Raw genomic sequence first — 17,950 nt, 5'->3', positions numbered from 1 at the left:
AATGCTAAGTCACTTCAGTCGTGTTCGACCCTTTGCGACCCTATGGCAACCGTAGCCCACCAGGCTCCTCTGTCCACGGGATTCTCCAGGCAAAACTACTGGAGTGGGTTGCCATGCGCTCCTCCAGGGGATCTTCCCGACCCCACGATTGAACCTATATCTCTTATGTCTCCTGTGTTGGCAGATGGTTTTTTTACTACTAACGCCACCTGGGAAGCCCTAACCACTAAGACTAGTGCCTAATTTGTTATTAAAGTAAAAACGAAAATAAAAATTTTTTATTTGGCTTATTTTTTTAAATTCCTGTGGAAGGTGGAGATTCCATAATGTTTTTAACTCACTTATCCAGCTGGACGTGACCTCTGTCAGTAAAGAATGACACCAAGGAGAGCAAAGTGGAAACAAAAGGAGCCTTTCCCAGTGTTCCCAAAGCCCCAAAATCACAGCTGAGAATTCCAAGGACACTGGCATGTGCCTACTACACCCACTACTAGTATTTCTAGACCAAATGGAATTCCATTTCTAAGTATTAATTGAGAAAAGATTGTACATGTACATTTAGAACCCCAGAAAAAGGCACTCACCATCCTCTGTTCACCTCGAATATGCCAAATGAACCTTGGCAAATATGTCTGTGTCTCAGAAAATGTATGTTCCTTCTGTAAGGACAGAAGAAACTGTTTCAAAAAGGGAGGTGATGGTTGTCCCTAGAGAGACCCATTCCAATAGCCCATCTCTATCACAAAGGAAGCGGCTGGGAAAGAGGCGGGCCCTGCTCTCTGCTGCCTGAGCTCTACTCAGCTCCTCTGCATTTCTCTGACTCCCTCTGTTCCTGGTGGTAGAAACATGTCAGTTGTTTAGAGGAGGCTGGGCGGCTGGGGGGAAATCAGTGTGTTTCCTCACCTTGCCCTCCCCCCCCCCGCCCCCGCCAACTTTCTAGGGAAAAAGGGGCCAGGCTGTAAATGACCAGGGTTGAGGCAGGGACTGACTGGCGGGCGGGGTGGCCGTCGGGGACGCCGCTTGGCCCGGTGCTTCCGAGGGTTGTACTTAGCCAGCTGGTACTCATCAAACTGGGAAAATTTGTCCCTCATCGCAGCACGCAGGCAGGCAGGCAGGGGTGCGAGACAGTCTTCCTGTTCTCTGCACAGGAGCTGTCAAAGAGATGAAAAACCATCAAGGGTGAGACCACTTCATGGGGTTCAGTGACAGTACAGGATACAAATTCCCAGGCCCAGCTCAACAACGGCAATTTCTGTGGTCCTGGACCTGTCAGCAGACTCCTCAGAGTCTCTTCTTCACTGTAAACACGAGGTCCAGAGTAACACCAATTTTTCTCAAACTCCGCCCAGCCCTTCTGAGTCACGCCCTCCCTGTTGGGCAACCCAGCCTGGTACTGCAAGAGACTGTCCTGTCTGGGCACCGGGCTTGAGACAGCAGGTCAAAGTGTCTGAGAGTTTTCTCCAGGGATGCAGTGAGCAAAGGAAAGGGAACCAAGTGAGAATCCAAGCTCAGGAAACTGAATGCCATACCTCGTAGAACCTGGCTACCTGGATCCAATCGGAAGGCAACTGGACGATGGCACAGAAGTACCGTCGCAGGTAGGGGCGGCAGAGTGGCAGGAAGGCAGCAATGGCCAAGACTTTGTTGGCCACATCCCGGACATTCAGCTGCTGCCTGGTGTACAGAGATGCCTAGGGAACAGAGTAGGTAGCGCTGGCCTCTCAGCCACCTCTTCATTGCATCGTGCCATAAACTAACTTCCTTATCTAACCTGCCTGCATAAAACCTTTCCTGAGCCCTCCATATTGTCTGTAAAGTCCAAGCTTCTTGGCTTGGCATTCTACATGCTCCATAATCTAGCCCTTATTCACCAGTCTTCTCCTAAGTCTACATACCCCCACTTAAGGGCGTTTAACCCTTTCCCTCTTTGGAGGGCTTCTCTGGTGGTCGAGACGGTAAAGAAACTGCCTGCAATGCAGGAGACCCAGGTTCGATCCCTGGGTCGGGAAGATCCCCTGGAGAAGGGAATGGCAACCTACTCCAGTATTCTTGCCTGGAGAATTCTATGGACAGAGGAGACTGGCGGGCTACAGTCCATGGGGTCGCAAAGATTGGACATGACTGAGTGACTAATACTTTCACTTTCACTTTCCCTCTTTGGAAGACCTCTCACTTTTCAGACTGCTGATTTATCCTGCCATCTTCCAAAGTCTAATAGGAAATATTTTCCCCCTTTTCTCTGCTTCTGAGACATTTGCTATCTACTACTCCATTTGCATTTACATAATATCTGGGATTGCTTTGGTTTCCCTAACAATACCACACATGCCCTAAGAGCCAGATCCAAGTACCATTATATCTTTTGGTATAGCCCTCAAGGCATTGTGTATTTAGCCTGTGTACTTATTAAAAAGCAGAGATATTACTTTGCCAACAAAGGTCCGTCTAGTCAAGGCCATGGTTTTTCCAGAGGTCATGTATGGATGTGAGAGTTGGACTGTGAAGAAAGCTGAGCGCTGAAGAATTGATGCTTTTGAACTGTGGTGTTGGAGAAGACTCTTGAGAGTCCCTTGGACTGCAAGGAGGTCCAACCAGTCCATCCTAAAGAAGATCATTCCTGGGTGTTCTTTGGAAGGAATGATGCTAAAGCTGAAACTCCAATACTTTAGCCACCTCATGTGAAGAGTTGACTCTTTGGAAAAGACCCTGATGCTGGGAGGGATTGGGGGCAGGAGGAGAAGGGGACGGCAGAGGATGAGATGGTTGGATGGCATCACCAACTCGATGGACATGGGTTTGAGTGAACTCTGGGAGTTGGTGATGGACAGTGAGGCTTGGCGTGCTGTGATTCATAGGGTCGCAAAGAGTCAGACACAACTGAGTGACTCAACTGAACTGAACTTACTAAATAAACAAACCCTAGTATATTCTTTCTCAATCCTCTCTTCCCCTCCTCCTCAGAGAACCCTAGGGATTGGGCCTCAGGCTCACCCAAAGATCCTACTGTCTTCCTAAGTAAAGCTCCTCCCACCCCTAATACGAATCTGCCCACCATCCCCCTCATACACCATAACCAAATTCCCTTCCTCCTAGCTTCCCACTCCCATCCCTTCCTTCACATCACAATACCTTGAGGACAAATTCAGGCTCAAAGCGGGCAACTTCGCTACAGACTTTGAGGAGGAAAGCCTGGGTAGAGTACGCTGCATCATTTCTGTTTACATTTGCCACCAGCGATGAACACAGAAAGCTCATGAGAACCATCTGGGAATCAAGAAAGAGAGGGAAGAAAGGGGTCAGAAGGACCAACTTAAGCATCCACTCAGGCCAACTTACAATGTCAAAGACAGAGAAAAAGAACCCAGATTCAGGAAGATGTTTGTCTGGCTAAGAGGTCTGAAAAGACGTTTAGCAAGTGAAACGCCAGAGCTCCTGCCCCTTCTTTCCATGGAGGGGATCTGGATCAGCCTTTGGTGACCATTCTTCTCACCTTCCTCATCCCCTCCCCTCCACCACCACCAACCTCTCCCAGCTCCGGAACTTTTACCTTCACTTCCTGAAGGACTTGTTCAGTAGGCTCAGGATGAGATTCAGAGTCCCCAGGGGTGAGCTTCAAGGCCAGCTCCTCCACCTCCTCCTCCTCTCCCAAGCTTAGTCTATAAAAAGGCATTTGAGCCTCTGCCCATTCCTTCTCTTCTGGCTTTTTCTCTCCTGAAGATGACCATCGACCCTGGGGATTGTGGCAGTTATTAATCCCAGCATACACCGGCAGCCCCTCAAACAGACAGAGAGCTGAAAGAAACATCCAGGGCTAGGAAGAGTCCACATCTACCTTCTAGCACCTAAACTCCTCTCCCTTCACACCCTAGCATGGATCTGTCTGGTCTGATGGAGAGACACACTGGCACACACACACATTGTTTCCCAAATCAACATTCTGAGCATTTGCTCAGATGATTCATGATCTGTTTTCATCTTCTTATTGATGTCATAGCCTAGAAGCCTGGGGCCCCTCACAACACATCTTCTAATTGCTATTAAGGTATTATGGAGTTAGAAGAAAAAAAGACCAAGTCCCAGATTAATCCCCCAGCAATCGTGATCTTACTCTCTGAGCCTCAGCTTCCTCATCCTCTGCCACCTACCTGATGGGGCTGTTAGAAGATTAAATGGGATGTGTATATGACTCTGCAAATTGCAAAGTGCTGAATAAATGTAAGGTGGCAGTAGCTGTAATCCTCACAATGACTCAATGAGGTGGACTTTCACTGACTTCATCTTAAAGGTGAGAAAATTAAAGCTTCAAAGGGTTAAGAGTCTTGCCCAAGTCTGAGTGGCTTGTAATAATAGGCAGAGAAGGGGAAAGGCTCAGATTCACCTTTCCCTCAGTCCAAATCTCAAGTCTCCACAGAAGGAATGTGTATCTGCCTATCGATCCTGACCTGTATGCCAAAGGTGTTTATATAGATGTGTAAGTGGACGTGTGTTTGCACATGCACACACAGTGAAGTGATCCAGGGTATTACAGTCGTGTCTCTGCCTTGTAAGATCTCAAAAGCACCTGACTGACTCTGCTACTGCAATATAATGCCAGCTCTCCTCCCATGCAGAGGCTTTCTAAAAACAAAATCTACTTTTGCTCTACTGTTCAGAATCTCTGAACTATATATGCAATAAGAGTATTGATGCTGATGAAGAGAACCTTTGGGTAAAGGGCACCTCAGGAAGAGACTGTGAGGAGACAGGGTACACAGATGCAGAACAGAGGGACAGTGTGGCACTGAAAGCTAGTGACTAGAGCATCCAACACATATGGCTGCAGTGAAGACAGCTGCCTGGAGCCATTACCAGAACTGCTTCCTGAACTCTCTCTGGGGCAGAGATGGTTTTCGAGACCCTGGGGCAGGTCAGAAGGCCTCGTCCCTCAGAGAGGTACTGCACCCTTGAGGCTGGATGCTCAGAAAGCAGGTGGTTGCTGCTGTTCAAGCTGCACAGATCAGCTTGAGCCAAGTGAGATATCTGGAGATTCTGGAGCAAGGGGCTGATTGACACAGTGCTCTTTAAAATGGTGAGTGTGGCCAGGCACCGATTCTCCAAGGAGAGGATGTCTGAGTGGGCAGACACATGCCCGGGTGGCTTCTCCAAGGTCTTCAGGTCAGGAAGGGTGGCCAGGCACCGGTTCTCCAAGGAGAGGATGTCTGAGTGGGCAGACACATGCCCGGGTGGCTTCTCCAAGGTCTTCAGGTCAGGAAGGGTGGCCAGGCACCGGTTCTCCGAGGAGAGGATGTCTGAGTGGGCAGACATATGCCCAGGTGGTTTCTCCAAGGTCTTCAGGTCAGGAAGGGTGGCCAGGCACCGGTTCTCCAAGGAGAGGATGTCTGAGTGAGTAGACACATGCCCAGGTGGTTTCTCCAACATCTTCGTGTCAGGAAGTGTGGCCAGGCACCGGTTCTTCAAGGAAAGGATGTCCATGTGGGTAGACACGTATCCATGGAATTTCTCCATGACTGGGGCCCAATCTGTATATAGCTAGAAGGAGAGAAAGAGAGGTGATGAGCAGCTGGCTGTAGTGGGAATGCATGTGTACTGGGACTAAATCTTTCCCATAGTCTTCCTGGTAATGCCAGTGACCTGAAGGCAGAGAACAACCAATATTTGTTTTTCTAGGACCGGGTTCATTCCAAGGATGTATTCAGGGAGTATTCAATCCAGAGAATACAGAGAGTATTCTAAGGAGGAGTAGGGAAAAGATAAGGCAGAAGTTTAATAAGAGTAAGGAAGTCTTAAAAAAAAAAAAAGAAAAGAAAAAGCAAGGGCTTGAGAGGAAAGGAACATGTCTTCACATGAAGGGGTAAGGAAAACTCTAGAGCTATCGGTCTGATCCCAACTTAGCACAGGAGCCATACTGGTCATCTGGACTGGATTCTTGGTGAAAGAAAAACAAACACCTTGATCAGGTATCAATACTCACCACCTCTATTGCTTTCTTTCTCCAAAACTCTAGATGTGTTTTTAATGAGCTGCTGCTGCTGCTAAGTCGCTTCAATCGTGTCCGACTCTGTGCGACCCCATAGACGGCAGCCCACCAGGCTCCCCCGTCCCTGGGATTCTCCAGGCAAGAACACTGGAGTGGATTGCCATTTCCTTCTCCAATGCATGAAAGTGAAAAGTGAAAGTGAAGTCGTCGCTTAGTCGTGTCCGACTCCTAGCGACCCCATGGACTGCAGCAGCCATGTTTAAAAACCAGACTATATAATGATCTTTTACTTTTATCTAGTTTGACTTTTTCTATTTCATATTCAGTGCTCCCATTTCATTTAGTTTATGTTTTCCAATTTCTGTCACTTCATTTTTTTTAATGTTCTTGCTCAAGCTTTTATTAAGCATAATAGAAAAGCCTTTGTATACATATATATAGTATGTATAATATATATTTTAAAGAACATGAATTTTTGCCTAGCTAAAAAATTTATGACATTTTGATTCTACTTGTTTGACTCAGTATGAATAGAATGCTAGGATTCTAATTTTAAAAAAAAATAGATACAAACAAGCAAAGGTTTACTGTATAGCACAGGGAACTATAGTTAATATCTTGTAATAACCTATAATGGAAAATAATCTGAAAATGATATATGTATATATGTATAACTAATCACCTTGCTGAGCACCTGAAACATTGTAAGTCAGCTATACTTCAATAAAATATATAAAGAAAAAATAAAGCAATTTTAAAGCAGAAAAAAAAAATACCATGTCAACATCTTGCCTCTTACTCACTCTTTAACCAACTAAATAGGATTCTATCCCCACTAGTTCTCCAAGGCTACCCTCTTAGGTAACTAATGAAATTCTGGTTACTACAAAAATAGACATATCTTGGCCCTTATTTACTTTATCTGTCAAGTAGACTATGACACTGTGATCACTCTCTCCTGAAACTCTCCCTTTGGCTTCCATGGTGCCATCCCGGTATTCCTCTTAAAACCCTGAGTGCACCTCTTGGGGGTTCTTCCTCTGCCATTCCTTGAATATTGATATTCTTTAGAATTCTTTTCTAACCCTTCTATACACTACTTTCTCAAGATGGTCTCACCTACTCTGTTGCTCCAAATAACACTGCTACGTTGGCAACTCACATATTTATTCCATGACCCAGGTCTCATCTGAGCTTCATACTCATTTATTCATTCCCTTGCTGGACATCACCACTTGGATGACCCAAAGGTACCCAATACTCCATAGATCCCAAAGGCATCATTTTTCTACGTCTTCCCCAAATCCACTTCCCCTCATTGCCCCCTCTGCTTACAGGGGTTTGAATAAAATAGGCTTGAGCTTGAATCCCGATGAGACCTTGGACTGGTTCCTTAAACTCTGTGCCACAGTTTCCTCATCGACAAAACTGAAATAAATGCCTACCTCATATAGTTGTACAGGAAGAAGTAAGAAAAAAATATATGAAGCACTTAGAGTAGTGCCTGGAGCTTAAATGCAAGTTGTTATTTTTTATTATTATTATCCAATAAACTACCAAATCCTATTGATTCTACTCCTTCAATATCTCCCAAATCTAATTCTCTCTGTTCTGCCTGCCACTATCTTTGCTGAAATGCTCCAGTCCACATGGCACACAGTACGTAGCTATACTTAAAGGAGCTCCCAATACATACCCCGGAGAAGGAAATGACAACCCACTCCAGTACTCTTGCCTGGAAAATCCCATGGACGGAGGAGCCTGGTAGGCTGCAGTCCATGTGGTCATGAAAAGTGGGACACAACTGAGCAACTTCACTTTCACTTTTCACTTTCATGCATTGGAGAAGGAAATGGCAACCCACGCCAGTGTTCTTGCCTGGAGAATCCCAGGGACAGCAGAGCCTGGTGGGCTGCCGTCTATGGGGTTACACAGAGCTGGACACGACTGAAGTGACTTAGCAGCAGCAGCAGTACATACCCCAGCCACCATTTACTGCATCACTTTATTTCATCAAGATAAAAATTTATTTTGTTAGGTTATCTGCCTACTTGTTCACCATTTCTCCTTAATAAGATAAAACACCCTGAGAGTCAAGGCTCCTTTGTCTTGTTCACCTCTGTATGCCCAGCATCACACACATAACCTGGCTTCTAATCTCCCAGTCTCATTTTTTCCTGCTACTCCCATCTAACTTCATGCTTGAACCATACAAACTCTTTTCAGCTTATGAATTGCCGAGGTATCTCTTGACTCTCGATCTTTGCACAGGCAGAGGCCTGGAACACTCATCCTTCTACTGAGACCACCCGTCTTCCCCAGCCTCTTCTTTACTAGGCCAAATTCTACTTCCTTCTCACTCTGAAGGCCTCAGTTTAACAGTCGGAGCCTCGGGTGAAACCCAGCCCCCAGCCTTGTACAGGTGGTCCTTCTATGTTCCCACATTGTACTTCCTCAAGCAGAGAACACATCTTTGTATTGTAATTGTCTGTTCATTTGTCTTTCATCCCCCCAGACTATAAATTCCTGAGGACAAAGACCCTTCAGCCTTGTTCAGCATTGTCGGAACAATGCCTAGTCCATGGGATTCAGAAGTTTTTGAAAATCTGGTGAAAGCTATGGAGCTTTTTCACATGAGTATATACTAGTTTGCATTCAGGTTACAGGAAGTCCGCCTATGTATCTCCTAGAATCTCTATTAACTGCAAATTAAGAACTTCCATCTGACAGAATGCTTGAATTAATATTATTAGGAATGTATATACTCTCTTATTTGGACAAATGCTTATCTCCTGTTTACATTTAAGTATTTTAGGAAAAAGTATGTTGTTAATACGTAAGAGTTTATGTAATACGTACGTAAGTCTTAATATGTAAGAGTTTATGTACTGAAATGTAGAATACTTCCAAGAAGACTTGAATGGACTGACAATCCAGAACCAGAAAGGACAATGGCTATCTCACTGGACATCAGTGTGGGCAAATGGAATGAAGAATGATGGCCTGGATGTCCCTGGTGGCTCAGTGGTAAAGAATCTGCCTGCCGACGCAGGAAACACAGGTTCAATCCCGGGTCAGGGAAGATCCCACATGCCATGGAGCAGCTAAGCCTGTGTGCCACAACAGTTGAGCCTGGGCTCCAGAGTCCAGGAGCCGCAATGACTGAGACCACACGCCACAACCACTGAAGGCCGCAAGCCCTAGAGCCCGTGCTCCACAAGAGAAACTACGCAATGAGAAGCCCCCACTCACCACAAATAGAGAAAAGCTCTCACAAAGTAATGAAGACCCAGCACAGCCAAAAACTAATTAATTTACAAAAAAGAATGATGGCCTGACTTGCAGTAACAGGGATGTAACTAAAGATCATCATATTAAGTGAAGTAAGTCGGAAAGAGAAAGACAAATACCATATATCACTAATACATGGAATCTAAGATATAGCACAAATGAACCCATCTACAAAACAGGAACTGACTCATAGACATAAAGAACAGATTTGTGGTTGCCAAAGGGAAGGAAGGGAGGCAGAGGGATGGACTAGGATGGGTACATGCAAGCTATTGGGGTTGGCAGATGTAAACTATTACATTTAAAATGGACAAAGTCCTAATATGTAGAACGGAGAACTGTATTCAATATCCTGGAAAAACCATGATTGAAAAGAATATTTTAAAAGAATGTATATATCTATATAACCAAGTCACTTTGCTTTAAAGCAGAGATTGGCACAACACTGTAAATCAACTATACTTCAATTAAAAAAAAAAAAAATTTAACAACAACAACAACAAAAAAGAATGACGGCCTGTATGCTTAGTACATTTCCCTCATGTCTTTGTGCTATATGAGCCCCCAGCAAAAGGAGTGGGGAATTTCAGAATTGACTCAAGACTTTAAAAAGAAGTCCTATTATAAAAATAGAAAAAACTACAGTTACATGTTTTTCTTTCCCTGGTGCTTGTGAAGGAGATTCAACTGACCTACAAATGAAAAGTATAAATCCCTATCTCGAGTTCCATTCTCCAGGGACAACCACTGCTAAGTTTTATATGAAGAGCTTCGGAAACTTTCTATGCATATACAAGTACATGTATAGGTCTATACTTCTCCTTCCCCCATATCCACCACCCACTCCTTTCTTTTGCTTTACACAAAGAGGATCCTTCTTTGATAGTTTGATGTCAGCGCTTTCTATCATTGTGAAGCAGAATTCATCAAGCCAATGGATTGTAATCTGGGGGCTTCCCAGGTGGCTCAGCGGTAAGGAATTCACCTGACGATGCTGGAGACAAAGGTTTGATCCCAGGGTTGGAAAGATCCCCTCAAGAAGGAAATGGCAACCCAATCCAGTATTCTTGCCTAGGAAATCCCATGGACAGAGGAGCCTGGCAGGCTATAAGAGCATGGGGTCGCAAAAAGAGATTCAGTTCAGTTCAGTCACTCAGTCATGTCTGACTCTTTGCAACCCCATGGATCGCAGCATGCCAGGCCTCCCTGTCCATCAGGGAGTTCATCCAGAGTTTATCCAAACTCATGTCCATTGAGTCAGTAATCCCATCCAACCATCTCATCCTTTGTCGTCCCCTTCTCCTGCTGCCTCCAATCTTTCCCAGCATCAGGGTCTTTCCAAATGAGTCAGTTCTTTGCATCAGGTGGCTAGAGTACTGGAGTTTCAGCTTCAACATCAGTCCTTCCAATGAACACTCAGGACTGATCTCCTTTAGGATGAACTGGTTGGATCTCTTTGCAGTCCAAGGGGCTCTCAAGAGTCTTCTCCAACACCACAGTTCAAAAGCATCAATTCTTCAGCACTCAGCTTTCTTCATAGTTCAACTCTCACATCTACACACGATTACTGGAAAAACCATAGCTTTGACTAGATGGACCTTTGTTGACAAAGTAATGTCTCTGCTTTTTAATATGCTGTCTAGGTTGGTCATAACTTTCCTTCCAAGGAGTAAGCGTCTTTTGATTTCATGGCTGCAATCCCCATCCGCAGTGATTTTGGAGCCCAAAAACATAAAGTCAGCCACTGTTTCCACTGTTTCCCCATCTATTTGCCATGAAGTGATGGGACCGGATGCCATGATCTTAGTTTTCTGCATGTTGAGCTTTAAGCCAACTTTTTCACTCTCCTCTTTCACTTTCATCAAGAGGCTCTTTAGTTCTTCCTCACTTTCTGCCATAAGCATGGTGTCATCTGCATATCTGAGGTTATTGATATTTCTCCTGGCAACCTTGATTCCAACTTGTGCTTCTTCCAGCCCAGCGTTTCTCATGATGTACTCTGCATATAAATTAAATAAGCAGGGTGACAATATGCAGCCTTGACATACTCCTTTTCCTATTTGGAACCAGTCTGTTGTTCCATGTCCAGTTCCAACTGTTGCTTCCTGACCTGCATACAGATTTCTCAAGAGGCAGGTCAGGTGGTCTGGTATACCCGTCTCTTTCAGAATTTTCCACAGTTTATTGTGATCCACACAGTCAAAGGCTTTGGCATAAACAACAATAAAGAGAATCATACTTTAGACGCTGTGTGTTAAGTTGTTTCAGTACTTTCGGATTCTTTGCGCCCCCATGGACTGTAGCTCACCAGGCTCCTCTGTCCATGGGAATTCTCCAAGCAAGAATACTGGAGTGGGTTGCCATGCTCTCCTCCAAGGGATCTTCCCAACCCAGGGATCGAACTGGCATTTCTTATGTCCCCTGAGTTGGCAAGCAGGTTCTTTACCACTAGCGTCACCTGGGAAGCACGTTAATAGCCATCTCACTTTTAAGTTGACTGTGTGACACTGCACTCCAGTACTCTTGACTGGAAAATCCCATGGACAGAGGAGCCTAGTAGGCTGCAGTCCATGGGGTCGCTAAGAGTCGGACGCGACTGAGCGACTTCATTTTTACTTTTCACTTTCATGCACTGGAGAAGGAAATGGCAACCCACTCCAGTGTTCTTGCCTGGAGAATCCCAGGGACAGGGGAGCCTGGTGGGCTGCCGTCTATGGGGTCGCACAGAGTCAGACACGACTGAAGTGACTTAGCAGCAGTAGTGTGACACTCTACCCTGCTTAAGCACAGCCCAGATTCCCTTCCAAGGAGCATACAGAACAAGGAAGAGGACCCATTCTCATTTGGCCTCTTCCTCCCTCCTCCAGTGTCCCTCCCATCCCCGGGCCTTCCCGTTCCTTCCGCCTTCTCGCTCCCTCTTTCACACTCCACCTCCGCTCCCAGAGCTGTCCGAGTAGCCCGGCCGAGGCACCCCACGCGGCGCCCGCCCTGCCGCGTCCGGGGAGGTCTCTACCTGGCCGCGCTAGGCCCTGCCCGCTCGCCCCGGCGGCCGAGCCCACGCCGAGATCCAGGCCGGGGCCGGTGCTGCCGGCGCTCGATCCTCCCGGGAGACACCCGGGCCTGGAGCAGCTAGCTGCCAAGCGGGACGCTCGGTTCCAGGCAGCAGGAATAGGATCAGGATCTGGGCTCCACTGGTAGGAAGAGTGGTAACCCGAGGCGGAGCCGGGCGGGGAGAGGGGCGGAGACTGTGCAGGACTAGGTGCGGCCCGCGGGGCGGAGAGACGAGCGGCTGACGACGAGGACAGAGCGAGCACTTCGCAGCTTTTTCTGGGGCCTGCGGTTAGTGCCACTATCAAGCCGCACTTTCTTTTCCCCTTCCTCGCCCTCTCTTTTCTTGTCCCTCAGGGACAAATTCTACCAAATTCTCTTCTACCAAATTTTCTTCTTTTGCGAAATTTCCTCTTTTGTTATGTCTTCCAATGTTCGCTGCTGATCTGGACACATTTTGGACACATTTTGTTCTGGTATCAAATATAGTGGGACTGTTAATTCAGGCGCAAGTTACTTGGTAAAAATAGAAAAGGAAAGGGAAGGTCTAAAGCAATGGCCTATAACTGGATGTAAATATCAAATGATCAAACCTGAGTGAACTAAGAGCATGCCTATGTCCATCTGGGAGAGGTCCCTGGATTACAAAAAAATTTTTGGAGCCATTCTGAATGGCTGATGCAGAACTGTTTCCCAAAAGATGGGACCAGACTCAGGGAAGAGACAAGTGACCTTTACGATGGTAATGCTAGTGCTGTTTCATAAAGAGCAGGGCCAAACAGATTCCAGCAGGAGAAACATGCTTACCTCCTGTAAAACAGATTATGATTATCTGTCTCCAATAAAATATCCCTTTCCTAAGGGTAGGCTTCCCTAGTGGCTCAGTCGGTAAAGAGTCTGCTTGCAATGCGGGTGACCTGGGTTTGATCCCTGGGTCAGGAAGATCTGCTGGAGAAGGAAATGGCAACCCACTCCAGAATTCTTGCCTGGAGAATTCCGTGGACAGAGGAGCCTGGTGGGCTACAATCCATGGGGTCACAAAGAGTCGGACACAACTGAGTGACTAACTTTCACTTTTCCTAAGGGTGGGGAGTGGGCATCCCAGGTTGCTCGGTAGTGAAGAGTCCGCCTGCCAAGCAGGAGAGAGGGGTTCAATCCCCAGGTGGGGAATATCCCTTGGAGGAGAAAGTAGCAACCCACTAAAGTATTCTTTCCTAGGAAATTCCGTGGACAGAAGAGCCTGGTGGGCTACAGTTTATGGTCTTGGAAGAGTCTGACACAGCTGAGCATGCATACAAGCCTGGAGGGCACTTGAATTCTCAGGTGACAACTGAGCTTCATCTCAGAATCGAGGACACCCAGATCCCACCTAACTTGCCTAGTTGCCTCTCTTACCACCTATCCCATTAGTCCCAGCACTCTTTTTATAAGAAATATTTTTATATTCCCTGTTTGATCCTGAGCTACAAATCATAAAGTGTACTTTAGCTAGATACACAGTCCAGAAGTTTATAAAATGTCTAAAGAGATATAAAAGAACAGTAGAGAGAAGGTAATTTATTATAAAATACTATGTGTTTATATACATAAGTAGTTGGACACGACAAGAAGACACAATGAGATACTTAGATGTACACATCTCTCTATAGAATCACCTTGAATTTAACAGTTACAGATGCAGCATGATATGGGGGTGTTCAATGGTGATTCAGATATCACAAACAGAATTGCTGATGTAGCATGATTTTCCAAAATAATTTTTAGCAAATTTTTGGACGAAACAAGGTATAGTCATCTCACGATATTCATTGTAGTGGCATTCCTAGAAATTTTAGTGTATATTAAACTATGCATAAAATGCCTTATGTTTATATTTAAAATAACGTTAAAGCCTAATTGTGTGTGTGTATGCTCAGTCGCTCAGTTGTGTCTGACTCTTTTGGATCCCATTGATTATAGCCTGCCAGGCTCCTCTGTACATGGGACTTCCCAGGCAAGAATACTGGGGTGGGTTGCATTTCCTTCTCCAGGGGATCTTCCCCACCCAGGGATGGAAGCTGCCTGTTCTGCATTGTGGGCGGATTCTTTATGGCTAGCCACCAGGGAAGCTTTCATTCAGTCTAACCACTACCTACTTCAAAGAATTGCACTGAACAAGTGGTTTATGAACAAGCACCTATTTGAGAGCACTTGGTATCAACCAGGGATTGAACCTAGGCCACAGCAGCAAAAGTGCTGAGTCCTAACCACTGGACTGCCAGGGAATTTCACCAGATTCTTTTCCATTATAGATTGCTAGAAGATATTGATAACCTTTAACTATTTCCACTTTTAGAGTCCAAGTAAGAGTTTCATCAATAAGTTTCATCCATGGAGGTGAATCTACACCGGAGATGTGGTATGATAAAGAAAGCAGGCTCAAAAGTCCTTCTACTTGTGTTTAAATAATGCTCAGCATTTATAAACTCTATGACCTTGGGTGCATAAATTCATGCCTCTGAGTTTCAGTTTCCCTATCTGTAAAATGAGGGTAATAATAGCATCAACTTTTTATGGGTTTTATTGGCATTTAAATGAGATCATGCATGTAAAGCACTTAACACACTGCCTGGCACATAGCAAACACTTAAACTAGTTCTTTCTCTGTTATGAGATTGACCTTCATCAGTAAGTTGTTTGAAAAGTATGTAATGCATTGGGGCTCAGATTACCTGTCTGCTGATGAGTCAAACTGATATATAACTAGAAGACCTCTAGCCCCCTAAGTGCCTTACCCTCAGCTGGAGTCCAGATGAATCTCTATCCCTATCTCAGAAGCAATGTTAGTCTGCATTAGCTGGGCATAAACCTGTAACCCTCTGTACGGCACTCATGGTCTCAGGGGTGCTGCAATACACTGGCCCCTTGTTTTGGCATCATCTAGCTCACTAATCTAAAAGGATGTAGCCTGGAAACTTAATTGACAAACTATCAGCTAAATTCTTTTCAAGATGTGCGTAGAGGTCCTTAGGACTATCCCAAGTTCTGTGGCTCATGACTATAATAACCCTATGATGTTCATATATAGGTGTTATCCCCGTTTTATGGATTAAGATACTGGCATTCAAAGTGATTAAGGGATCTACTCATGATTACCAAAACAGCAATTGATTTGGAGCTTGAGCTCAAGTTACTACTTCTAATTCAGTTCACTCTCAAGCTGTACTTTTTTTCACTGTTCTGATTAGAAATACAAATGATTGTATTTTGAATTATCTATAAACATCTATCTCTCAGAGGAAATAAAGACTATAAAAGACAATAATCTCACCACTAATGACATACACATGTATTCACGCTTGTATATATGCATATGTATATGTATGTATGTAATGTATGTATTTTTTTTGTAGTTGTGTTAGCAGGAGTTGTGATAAATTCACACTTTTCCAGCTATGATCCTTTGATCCCAAGAGTTAGCTCAGATTTGGAATGTAGTCTGTGGCCCTAAAAGAGTAATTATGACTGTCCTGCATATAAACCTAACCTGTGATGCTTGTCCCAGCCAGTCTCCGGGTCCCAGTGTTATAGGTATGTCACTTGGATATTGCGCTCATTGAAAATGTTCCTTTTCATTATCCAGACTGTGCCACTTGCCTTGGCTTCTTACACTGTGTAAAGGAAGGTTTGAATTACACTGTCTCCAAAATCTCTTCATTCCATGTTCTACTGAACAATCTTTCTATGTAGTTTTTCACTCTTCGGAGTTGGACATTGTTGCTTCTATACTGGACTGTCAGTCTAGATAAATAATGGCACTTAGTTTTGCAGTAGGATACTTTTTTGGGATGCATTGGAAGGCTTTTGGGATCTTAGTTCCCCAACCAGGGATTGAACCCTGACCCGCAGCAGTGAAAGGGCCAAGTCCCAACCACTGAACTGCCAGGGAGTTCCCTGAAGTAGGATTTTTATGTGATTTTTACTCTTTTGTATATATTTTTCCTTTGTTTTTCAAACTTCTCTGCTATCAGATTTCCAGATGTCCAGGACAGTATATTTGACAGGGAAAATACTGGGAGAAGGAATCAGTACAGTTTCTGTTTCAGTAGTACAGAAGTCCATGATGAGTCGAGTGAAAATAAGAGAACAAACTCAAGGTGATGATAAAGCTTTGTGTCTAGGAAAAATGATAGCACCAACAAAGCATGATGAGTCTGAACCGATGATAGTGGTAAATCCAAGTGGAGGTGAGGGCTGCTAAAAAACAGAAAAATTTAACCAGAACCCGAGTGAGTCATTAAGGCCTAGGATAGAGGGGAAGTGAGCTTTCTGAAGAGCACCATGAAGCAAGGTAAGAGAGGAACATGGACAACCCAGAATTAGGTGTGTGTGTGTGTTAGTCGCTCAGTCCAACTCTTTGTGACCCCATGGACTGTAGCCCATCAGGCTCCCCTGTCCATGAATTAGGCATAGAAGACTCTTATAGTCTAACAGACTTATCGGTACTGAAACTACACACTTCCAAGTTCTATCCAGCTTCTGAGTCAACCTGGAAAAGACGAGAGCAAGTGTGCAAATTCCACCCTAATCCAGAAAGGAGGTTGAAGGAAGACTGTGGAGGCAACTAGTAGGGGAGGATATACAACACTTTGGCTCATTATCTGATTTACCAAAATAAGAATCCTGCACCTCTAGGAATTCACCAAACTGTCGCCTAATTCCTAAATTGCCATGATTGCCCACTCTATAGGAATGATTTCTTCCTAATTCCTGATTCTTACTCCACTTACCTTCTGGGGGTGAAATATTGCCCTGAATCTCAGTGCACTTGCCCAAGGCCCCAACTTGTTACCTGGCTTAATTCAGGACCCTCTCACTGAAGAGTGGACCATTGGCCAGAGTCCTGCTTCACATTAGAAACCTCTTCCTCTCTTCTCATTCCAACCACAGTTTCAAAACTAAGGCTAGCGGACTTCCCTGGTGGTGCAGTAGATAAGAATCTGCCTGCCAAGGCAGAGGGCACGGGTTCAATCCCTGGTGCAGGAAGATTCCACATGTCATGGAGCAACTAATCCCTGCATCACAACTACTGAGTCTAAGTGCTGCAACTGCTGAGGCCCATGCACCTAGAGCCTGTGCTCCGCAATAAGAGAAGCTACTGCAATGAGAAGCCTGCACACCGCAACTAGAGAAAGCCTTCACAAGGCAACGAAGACCCAACGCAGCCAAAAATAAAATTAATTAATTAAAAATTTAAAAAGCCTAATGATAGAGCCTTCTGCAACCATCTCCCCCCGTCTACATACTTTTGGACTATCAGCTCCACCTCGGATGGCACCATACCCTCTTGGACACCATGATTTGACTTTCTGCAGCCTCTTTGGATTGGAGAAATAAGAATAGGAGAGTGTGCCATCTCTGGAGACAGGGAAAGAGAAATTTTTAGTTTGCAAAAGCCAATTTCAAAAGCCAGTTTTCAAGCCAGCCAGTTCCTGCAGAAAGATGAAAGAGAATGAGGTTGGCCTTAGGTTGTTTAATTTGGTGAGAAATTGGTCACAGTGACATGAGAGAGAATGATTTCGGTAGTGCAGTGTAGACAAAAACCAAATTACAAGGGATATGGAATTTTTTTTAAAATGGAAAAACGCAGACAAG

General features: G+C 45.0%; 1 protein-coding gene across 6 annotated transcripts in view; it reads right to left on the bottom strand.

Annotated features, from left to right (window-relative positions):
- TEP1 (telomerase associated protein 1) overlaps positions 1 to 12,486 on the bottom strand; it is a 40,514-nt gene extending 28,028 nt beyond the window's left edge. For 4 of the 6 annotated variants that reach the window (XM_005211467.5, XM_059890259.1, XM_059890261.1 and 1 more), the window contains exons 1-7: positions 12,282 to 12,486; positions 4,849 to 5,529; positions 3,548 to 3,730; positions 3,130 to 3,264; positions 1,530 to 1,691; positions 990 to 1,151; positions 585 to 659 (exon numbers count right to left, since the gene is read on the bottom strand). In XM_005211467.5, the coding sequence (XP_005211524.2) occupies positions 585 to 659; positions 990 to 1,151; positions 1,530 to 1,691; positions 3,130 to 3,264; positions 3,548 to 3,730; positions 4,849 to 5,505 (1,374 nt within the window). In that variant the 5' untranslated portion in view covers positions 5,506 to 5,529; positions 12,282 to 12,486. 6 annotated transcript variants of the gene reach the window in all.
- Positions 12,487 to 17,950: the final 5,464 nt, after the last annotated feature.

This window comes from Bos taurus, chromosome 10, assembly GCF_002263795.3.
Source record: "Bos taurus isolate L1 Dominette 01449 registration number 42190680 breed Hereford chromosome 10, ARS-UCD2.0, whole genome shotgun sequence".
Classification (NCBI taxonomy): domain Eukaryota; kingdom Metazoa; phylum Chordata; class Mammalia; order Artiodactyla; family Bovidae; genus Bos; species Bos taurus.
Note: the sequence above shows the minus strand (reverse complement) of the source record. Positions and strands in the feature narration are given on the sequence as shown.